Genomic DNA, 10,253 nt, shown 5'->3' with positions numbered 1-10,253 from the left:
TTGGGGTTCAAGCCTCCTTAAAACTAGATACTAGCAAACCATTAAGCAAATCAATGTTCAATGAGACTCCGGACAATCCACTATTAACAAGGGTAAATTACATCCATAACCACGACTTTATTCTCTTTATGAACCGAACATAAAAATCTCTACACTTCATCATTTACTCACATACAATAAACATCAAAATAATTATTAACGACTTCAAAATGGTTTAAGACCATGTTTAAGGAATATTCAAATCACCATTTTTCTTTAACCAACTACTTTTTCTCCTAACAAGTTGCACCTAAATGAACTCAAAACCAAAAGATATCTATCTATCAAGAAATTTTCATGTTAGTTAAAAGAAAGTTGAGATACTTTTTATGTAATTCAAGGGCTGGAAAGAAAGTAAGCCAAAAATTAAGGGGCTATGGATGTAATTTACCACTTGTTAATGTATTTCATGAAGCAGCACCAGTTTTCTGCATTATATGCTTGAAATGTCTATATCTTCATCTACCTAATTAACACTTGCTACTTGAGTCATGCAAATAATTTGGGTGTGCTACAGATGGAAGGATAGATAAAAGAAAAACAAGGTAAAAGATGGAAAAATCGGTATTGTATTTGCAGAAATCCAGGAAGCTCCAGAGTAACCCGAATAGCACATTATACAGAACTCTAAACATTCTCTAATTAATACAGCGTGCGAATGAAAAATCACAAAAGGATGACTGGGAAAGGGGGAAAAAGAGTAAATTCAGAAAGAAAAAAAATGGAAAAAAAGAAAGAAACCCTCAAGTACACAAACCTATACCCTCTATACATCCCATCCCCCACAACAAAATCTTATGTACTAGATTACAATCGAATTTAAGAGTTGGATGCCATCTCTACTATTTCACCTGATACACAGGCACAACACAAGAAGAGAGAAGTCAAAACTAGTGAGGTCTTATGATCAAGTCCTCGCTTTGTTGCCTACATGAAAGAATCACATTTCTACCACACCTAATAATTCGTTTTCCCCGCCATGCTTCTCTCATTTTGCAGCTGTTTAATACCATTGGGGTACCCCCATCTCTCTTTTCTAATTGTAGATTTTTACTGGCTTTTCAAATGTGTGTCGATTCTGCAAAATTCAAAATTTAGGATTACGACTGTGTCCCTCCAATCAATTTATTACTCGAAGTTCATTTATTTTATGGAAAATTAACCCTGTAAGGCAAGTTTAAAGTCCAAAGCTCAATACCTGATTAGCCGCATATGATCTTTTCGGAGTATTGTCAGAGTGCTCCAATCCAAGATATTGCTCCCAAGCACCATAGACATCCCTTCTCTGAACCCAAGAAGAAAAAACCATACAGTAAGTGAAACATAAATTGAATATACCATGCAACTTACAGGTGAGATGTTACTGGTATCAAAAGACACAGATTAGGAAGGTAACAAGACACCTGAAATCGACTGGAAATGACGTCCATGTCTTGAAGATACTCAGGACGACCAAGCGACAAAAATGCAAACTTCCACTGTGCATTAAAATTTAATCCCACAAATGCTATTAGTAGGATCACAAAAACTAAAAAGAAACTGCAATTACTGAGAAAGGTCATGTCTAAACCACTAAAAACAAATTGGAAAAGCAGAAAAAACAAAAACTTGATCTAACCTTGGCAAACTCCTCATCAGGAACCTGCAACTTTTTCTGGATCCGTGCTTTAACTTCAGATAATGTCTCACCCTCATGAATGACTAGGAAAAAAGGTTCCCCAAAATTCTGGACCTGCTGTTAAATATTACAAGGAATCACAAGTAGTTGAGAAGTAAGAGCATGATTAACTTATTTTCTGTAACTAATAACCAAACTACAAATTAATGTTGAATTATGGTAGCAGTTAAGAGTGTAAGAATAAAAATCAAGACTTATATTTTTAATCGTGGTTGAGTCTGAATTTAATATTTAACCTCCGTTTAGAAATTTTAAGCATTAATTCCAGTTCCCCACCAAATTTACAAATTAGGACAACTGAATCCCCACAAAATGAACTCTGAAGTAAAACTGCAGTTAAAAATGAAGAACTGATAAAAGTGAATTCAAACCACCTGATTTTGAGCCGGGTCTTTCATAAAATGATAAACATGAATCAAGCGATCATTTTGACTGAGGTCTTTCTCCTCTTCGGGAATCTGAGTAGAAGATCATACATGTGAAACACACAAACAGGTAGGGAAAATAAATAAGAATGTAAAGAAAAATTGGAGAAAGTTTAACTAAAAAAAAAACTAATAAAAGGGTTGGAACAAAAGCAATGGTATATATTCTTTTTGTATATGACTTTCTAAAGCTTGAGCGCAAGTGTGTTCACTATCTGAACATTGCACGACCAATATGCTGCAAGAGAATCAAACCATGATAGTTCATGTTCAACAGTTCAACGCACGTCAAACAAGGTACATAAGCTGGCTCGGGTAATTCATAATAATCAACCTCAACATTCATATGTAGTAAGAGGGAGGAAGGTTTACATGCAAAATCTAGCTTAACAAAATTGAACTTATTGCCACTCAAATTCATCTTCGGTTGCATGATTGCACCCCTGGCACCATCCCCAACAACATGAAGATAGAGAGAGAGAGAGAGAGAGAGAGAGACTGACCTCCTCAGCACGTAATGTCCAATACTGGTCATTGATATTCTCAATTTTTTCACTGAGTGGAAATATCTGAAAAACATAGTTGCTCAGACATGAGATAGCATAGAAAGCACATGTTGCAAATTAAATTTAAAAAAAAAATGTGAAAAATCATGAAAGGCCAAAATTTATTCACATAGTGCAAAAATAAACAGTTGATGCAATACGCAGAGAAAAAAATGCAAAAAGAATTAAACATTGATAACCTATATTGCACGGAAACTCATTTTCATTAGGGTTTCCACGTTTCGTGTCTGTTTCCATTACCGTTTCCTAGCTAAATTTTTTTAGAAATAGCATTTCATTGGCGCAACCGTAAACGTTGTTGTCGTGTGACCAAGAGGTCACGGGTTCGAGTCTTAGGAGCGGCCTCTTGCCAAATAAATTGGCAGGGGAAGGCTTGCCCCCAGTACACCCTTGTGGTGGGACCCCTCCCCGGACCCTCGCTCAGCGGGGACGCGTAGTGCGACCGGGCCGCCCTTTTAGCATTTCCAGGTGTCCGTTTCCGTTTACATGCAACATAGTTGATAACAAAATTTCCATGAAACGATTCATATTCATTGGGGAAAAAAATGTATTGATAACTCACTGCATGCTAAGAGAGATTCCAAAGAAGGTATTGTTTTATGGTGCCACATCTCAGGTTATATTTGCCTATTCTCGTAATCAATAAATTTCCCCACCACCTTTTAGCCCCAAAAAGCCACACCCAAATTCAACTATTTTTATACAACGAAAACATAAGATGATGAGTCGTGAAGTTTTAATCAACAACATAGGAGAAATCACGTTGACATAACTACCTAGCTCATTCACTGGCACTCAAGTGGTACAAGAGACTGTGTGGTGCTAATTTGAAGATCTTTTATTTTATGCATTTAAAGCTCAATTTGATGATAAATACATTAAAAAAAAAAAAAAAAAAAAAAAAAAAACCAACTTGTGCACAAATCAAAGAATCAGGTCAGCACAATTTAGATTTGTTAACAAATATATAAGAGGGGCCAACTGGGGCACAAGTGCAAGGATCAGGACAGGACAATTTACATTCAGGTTGTGTTTAATGTGGTCTATCCCTATGATATTTCAGATTTGGGTTACCAGGACAGATATTGGTTTGGATTGATAATGTCATTATTGTTTTCCTCTTTTTTGCAATTTCAACTTTTTGAATCTGAAAATGAAAATAGATACAAGTTCAACTATAAAATGCTGGAGTCATTTTGGTTTGTAGGTTAAAAGTTAAAAATCCTTTCTTAATTCAGGTTGAGGCTGAGTTCGTATGTTCAACACTAAATAGTCATCTCTATTATAAACAATAATGAAGCAAAATACTTCCCAATAATTTAACAATAAGGCCATTAATCAAATTATCTAATAAAGGTCACATCTGAGTAATAAAGATATTAATTCATTTCAAATTCATTCAAAATATCAACTGACAGAACTCCTGTCATCATTTTTCTTCTAGATGACTGGACATTATTACAGCTGACAGGAAAGGAGGTTGACACCATCCTTAAATTTGTCACATCTGAATCAGCCACACAGTTACAAATTCAAAGTAATCAGTTCAAAAACATATCAACTCACTCACAATTCTCCTATAATCCTTTTCTTCGGATTACTTGACATTCATAACTTCTGAGTGGAATTAAGGTCAAATCCATTCTTGAATTTTTAAGAAATGCCATTCTGGCCCAAGATTCTTTTTAAGTAATCTTAACTCTTCATCTTCTCCATATCAGCACAAAATCTAACAGATTGGTAATTTGTCATCATTTAATTGGTCCATTTGCGACCATCATAAGATTGTTCTAAATAGATTTATAACTACAGATAAAAGGACCTAAAAGATCATTTTGGACGAACTTGAACATTGAGTACAAGTCGACCTTTAATCTATTTTTGAGCTGTCATTTTGTGTTAAGCCCGGTGATACAATATACAAACCTTCCACATTTTTCCACAAATTCATGAAACCTTCTAATTTTGGCAATTCCAACCTGATGAATGCAATTTTAGGAAATAATAAACTGAGCTCAACCCTAACGAACTAAAGTAGATGTCTAGTTAAACAAATGCAACTTGGTAATTTTATAAGCTATAAATTTTCACCAAGAAAAATTAATTTCTAAAGTTTGAAATTGCGGATAGGACAGTTGGGTCGTTGAAAATTATTCCAAAACTGAACATGTGTTACGGACAGATATCAATCCAACGTGTTTCCTATTAGTTAGGCTTCCTATTTGTTTAATTTCAGCAAGTCTTAATTATAGTAGTTTATTTTGAATAGGTACCTTATCTAGTATATTCCTTTCTCTATTTACAATTCAGAATTGATTAGGTCTCTTAGTAGTCTTTCTATATTGGACTCTTTTCCTCTGTAATTCTTTTAGTCTCTTTATAAAGAGACGATTTTCAATAATAAAAGGGCATGCTTTATGGTCGAAATAATAACACAGGGACTCGGGTGATCTCTCACAAATCACCATTAGGTTTTCCAAAATAGCTTTATCTAAGATCAGGAGTAACAGGGGAAATCAAGGTGATTTTGCGGAGAACAGACCTGTGACGAGATCCTATTCGCAGCCTATTTGCAGGCACATAACAAATTGGTATCAGTGCCTATCGTCATGGATGATTTTGAGCAATGGACAGCAGAGGTTCAGGATCTGTATCGTCAGCTAACCGAATCGCATAAGAAATTTAGCCAAGAGTTGCAAAAGTTAAGAGCAAGTCTTAATTATAGTAGTTTATTTTGAGTGGGTCCCTTAGCTAGTATATTCCTTTCTTTATTTACAATTCAGAATTGATTAGGTCCCTTAGTAGTTTTTCTATATTGGACTCTTTTCCTCTGTAATCTTTTTAGTCTCTTTATAAAGAGACGATTTTCAATAATAAAAGGGTATTGCTTTATGGTCACAATAATAATTCAGGGAGTTGGCGATCTCTCACAAATCACCATTAGGTTTTCCAAAATAGGTTTATCTAAGATCAGGAGTAACAAGGGAAATCAAAATGATTTTCTAGCGAACAGACTTGTGACGAGATCCTATTCGCTGGCACATAACAAATTGGTATCAGTGCCTATCGTTGTGGGTGATCAAAATAGGTTTATCTAAGATCAGGAGTAACAAGGGAAATCAAGATGATTTTTTGGAGAACAGACCTGTGACGAGATCCTATTCATTGGCACATAACAAATTGGTATCAGTGCCTATCGTCATGGGTGATTTTGAGCAATGCACAGCCAAGGTTCAAGATCTGGATCATCGGCTGACCCAATCCAATAAGAAATTTAACCAAAAGTTGCAAGAGTTAAGAGAAGGCATGAACGGAATCCAACGTTTGTTGGAGTTGAATGTTTTGGGAAAAAGAAAGGAACCCGAAATGAAGCTGCAACTGGAAGCAACGAATCAGAGGCAACAGGCAATTACAGTGGCCAACACCGATATTCAAACAATGTTGTTCCATAGTATACCCGACTTCAGTCTCCTTACACCAGAAAGGAGGATCCTTTAGGCTGGTTATATCGCCGTGAGCAATTTTTCAGCAATCAAAATACAGACGGAAGAGAGTAGGATTAGCTGCCTTTCACATGACAGGAGAAGCACAATTATGGTACTACCTACTCGAACAAGAGGAGTCTGGACTCACTTGGGATCAGTTCAAGTCCTATTGTTTGCTGCGTTTTGGGCCACCATTGAGCAATAATCCTTTGGGTGAATTAACTAATCTTCGACAAACGGGAAAGTGGAAGAGTACCACCAACAATTTCAGACTCTTCTAGCGAGAACTGAGCAAGTCTACTTCTTTACTGCTAGATTGTCTGAAACCTTAAGGATGGACGTGGATTTGCAAAATCCTCCAAATCTAGCTACCGCCATGAATTTTGCGAGGGCTTTTGAAAGGAAGTTGCTAGCAGCCAAGGAACAAGCATGGGACAAGCCACTTCTTCGTGGGTAGTTCCAAAGGGGCTCAGCCCTCTATTCAAACCACCACCAATGATCAAAAGACTTGTGCAAATAACACCTCAACAACTTCAAGCATGAGTAGTAGCACTCCACCTCCAATCAAAAGGCTGTCCCAAACTGAAATGGCAAAACGCAGGGCTCGAGGGCTTTGTTTTAATTGTGATGGACTTTACTCACCAAGACATAAGTGCAAGAAACTCATCTGTCTTTTGATGACGAACAAGTGGATGAAGGAGAATGACAGATGCGAATCCCAACTTCCCAAATTCGAGCTTGCGGACAAGCTTAGTCCAAAAGGGGAGTAATGTTATGGACAAATATCAATCCAACGTGTTTTCCTATTATTCAGGCTTCCTATTTGTTTAATTCCTGCTTCCAGCATGTCTTAATTATAGTAGTTTAGTTTGAGTGGGTCACTTAGCTAGTATATTCCCTCTTTATTTACAAGTCAGAATTAATTAGGTCTCTCAGTAGTTTTTCTATGTGGGACTCTTTTCCTCTGTAACCTTTTTAGTCTATTTATAAAGAGACGATTTTCAAAATCACCATTAGGTTTTTAAACATAGGTTTATCTAAGATCAGGAGCAACCAGAGAAATCAAGGTGAGGGATCCTATTTGCGGACACATAACAACATGGCCCTTCTAGGAAAGATCATAATTATTAAGCATTTGATTTGGATAGGGCAAAGAATGATTTCTATCGTATTCATTCAGCCACAAATTAGATCATCATTGAAGACTTCAAGGCTCCTGTCCATACAATGTTATCCATATATTCCCCTCGAAACTTATCTTGGCCAACCCATATAAGGAACAAGATATTAAATGTAGCGGACTATGAGTTGGCTTGTAAACACTCCATTCATGGTAATGGAAAACTCTTACGTTTCTAAACTTGTCACTTTATTCTACTGAGCTCCCTACAGATTTGTTTTATTTGATTCAAACCTCAAACTAGTCTTTTGTAAGAAATACGCACCTGCAAGTCATTGAACTTCATCACTTTCTTTTATGGATAACTCAAAATATAATTTTGTTCCGATTAAAGACTTCATTATATTTTAAAAAAAAATGTTTTAACCCTTCAACTTTATTATTTGGTTACACTTGCAATTGCCTTTTGATATTAGGAAAATGTTTCGAAATTTAGAAGGTACCATAGAATTTAAAAACAGTCAAAGATTTTGGATCTGTTCAATGATATTTTCCATGAAGCCACTTAGAAATTTACAAAGTTCTATCATAAAAGATCCATCCAATCCAGCCAAGCATTATTGACCAGATGGAAATTCAACATTAAATACAAAGGAGGAAATGAAAAAGGATAACATGGAAACTAAACAAAAGATTAAGCTTATCAAGTTAATCAATGATAACAATGACAACATCCTCAACTTATATAGCTAGAAATATAATTTTTCTATGCTGCATGTTCTAAAAGACATAGGAAACAGAAATGTGGGGGAAACGTGTAAAATATTTATAAATATTAGAAGTATGGGAGGCCCGGTGATTACGCGTCCCCGCTTAAGCGAGGGTCCGGGGAGGGGTCCCACCACAAGGGTGTACTGGGGCAAGCCTTCCCCTGCCAAATTTTTGGCAAGAGGCCGCTCCTAAGACTCGAACGCGTGACCTCTCAGTCACACGGCAACAAAGTTCACCGTTGCGCCAAGGCTCGCCTCATATTAGAAGTATAATAATAAAAAATTGGTATTTATACTTTACAGATAACTACAACAATGGGAAGAAAATGTGAATAATTGGAAATCGTGGAATAGGAATCATCATCAATTAAGAAGTTCTAGCTAAAGAGGAAGTTTCAATTAGGTAGAATCATAGTCGGAATTGAATTAATTTGCGTTTGTCGGAGGAAACAGTTTTCCTACACCAGAAATGTGCTTCCTATTTTCAATTTTTACGGAAACGTTCCCAAAAACGTGTCATACTGGTTTCCGGGCGTTTTTGCTTCCAAAACGGACATGAAACGCGGAAACTCTACTGAAGAGGGGCTTCCGTGCAACATACTAATTTTTTTAAGAATAGAACGTTATACAAGATGTACTTCATACCTTGTAAATCTTGTGATAGAAAACCTCAAGCAATCTAAGTTCTGCATTAGGATGAGACAGCTCAACCTGATCCAAATGACAGCAAAATAATAGTTATATGCAATTAAAAATATTTTTTTTATTGTTCACAAAAGAAAACAAAATATATAACACATTCATTAATTTCCATATTTGCCAAATTGAATATGCTTATCAAACACGTGAAGAAAAGATTATGCATGAAAGGCACAAGGTTTTACCTTTGTCTTTAAGTCAGTAATTACGTCACCTACAGTACTCTGTTTTGGCAGTCTAATAGTATGAATCACCACCTAAGAACACACAGTTATCTACCAAATAAAAAACTAGAAACCCACACAATTAAATATATTAAAAAAAATCAATTATTTGCACTGACCTCATCCTTGGTAGCATGATGAAAAGCAACTTTCAATGTTTTCAAGCATTGCAGTTCTGGCAGAGGAATATCTAATACTTCATAGTATAGGATATCACTTGTCTAACACGCAACAAAAAAGAAATGAGTGTATTCCAGCCACCAGACCAAAAAAGAAAATGAACAATAACTGTACCAATCAAAACTTTTGTGGTATACCTGATTGTAGTGAGCCAGCATGTCAGTCAAATGATCCACTCCTCGATATTTGATCGGTTGTGGTTTAGGTTGTTGGGAATAACAGTTGTGAGAAGTAAGCCTAATTTTGGATGGGTCCTCCAAGCCAAGATGTCGAGCTACTCTTTCCACAACATCATCATAATTGTGAAGCTTTGACCTGAAGATTTATGGTAAAAGAAAACAAAAATGCAAAATAAAATATACAATGCATCTAATGGATTTATGACCCAGACTAGCATAACTATTACTCTATATAATAGCTGAAACACACATTAGTCTCAAATTGTGCCAAGTCAGCATAATTGCTGATGTGTAAAAATATTAGTACAAACATTAAATTTGTTTTTTTTTCCTTTTTAACCTTTGTTTTGGCCTCCTCACATTAATTAATTCTTTTTATTTGATCCGTTAAACAAATCTAGAGTCTTCTCATCTTCTATGTTTCATCTTTCTATACAAATTCCACTCCCTGTTTTGTTTATCTTTATGCGTCTCTGTTCTTCTTTGTCTCTACCACAACCAGAATTTCCCCCTATTCTCACCCAAAATTTGACTACGATGGTAATGTGAGAGAGGAATGAAACTGCCTCTCATGCCAGATTTCAAAAATCTAAGAGAGGTTGGTTTCTCTTCGAATTTCACTCTCTCTCATCGGATTTTGGACTCCAACTTCAACAATGGCAAAGACTTTTCTGAGGGAGAACATGCCCATAGATATTAATGTAAAGGCAGCCTCCTTATTTAGCTCATGAATCAACAAATGAACTGTTGCGCTAAGTGGTCGGCAAAGAAATTAGGCGCATTTGCGATTTGGTGTGTTGCTGGTGGCTCAACTTGAGTCCACTGTTGATCCATTTTCTCAACAATCTCTTGATGCTTTACTCTGCTTTGATTTACTGTCTGATCTCA

General features: G+C 36.1%; 1 protein-coding gene across 3 annotated transcripts in view; it reads right to left on the bottom strand.

The window, feature by feature from the left end:
- Positions 1 to 587: 587 nt before the first annotated feature.
- The window catches only part of LOC136226413 (ubiquitin C-terminal hydrolase 12-like), a 34,685-nt gene continuing 25,019 nt past the window's right edge, over positions 588 to 10,253 (bottom strand). For 2 of the 3 annotated variants that reach the window (XM_066014879.1, XM_066014881.1), the window contains exons 23-32: positions 9,324 to 9,501; positions 9,126 to 9,227; positions 8,968 to 9,039; positions 8,729 to 8,794; positions 2,646 to 2,711; positions 2,092 to 2,175; positions 1,658 to 1,774; positions 1,443 to 1,517; positions 1,238 to 1,324; positions 588 to 1,117 (exon numbers count right to left, since the gene is read on the bottom strand). In XM_066014879.1, coding sequence (XP_065870951.1) covers positions 1,076 to 1,117; positions 1,238 to 1,324; positions 1,443 to 1,517; positions 1,658 to 1,774; positions 2,092 to 2,175; positions 2,646 to 2,711; positions 8,729 to 8,794; positions 8,968 to 9,039; positions 9,126 to 9,227; positions 9,324 to 9,501 — 889 coding nt within the window. In that variant the 3' untranslated portion in view covers positions 588 to 1,075. The remainder of the gene's footprint in view (positions 1,118 to 1,237; positions 1,325 to 1,442; positions 1,518 to 1,657; positions 1,775 to 2,091; positions 2,176 to 2,645; positions 2,712 to 8,728; positions 8,795 to 8,967; positions 9,040 to 9,125; positions 9,228 to 9,323; positions 9,502 to 10,253) is intronic. The other variant, XM_066014880.1, reaches the window with a different exon arrangement.

The sequence above is a fragment of the Euphorbia lathyris genome, chromosome 4 (assembly GCF_963576675.1).
Source record: "Euphorbia lathyris chromosome 4, ddEupLath1.1, whole genome shotgun sequence".
Taxonomy (NCBI): Eukaryota; Viridiplantae; Streptophyta; class Magnoliopsida; order Malpighiales; family Euphorbiaceae; genus Euphorbia; species Euphorbia lathyris.
The sequence above is the reverse complement of the archived record's forward strand: the minus strand, read 5'-3'. Positions and strand labels throughout refer to the sequence as shown.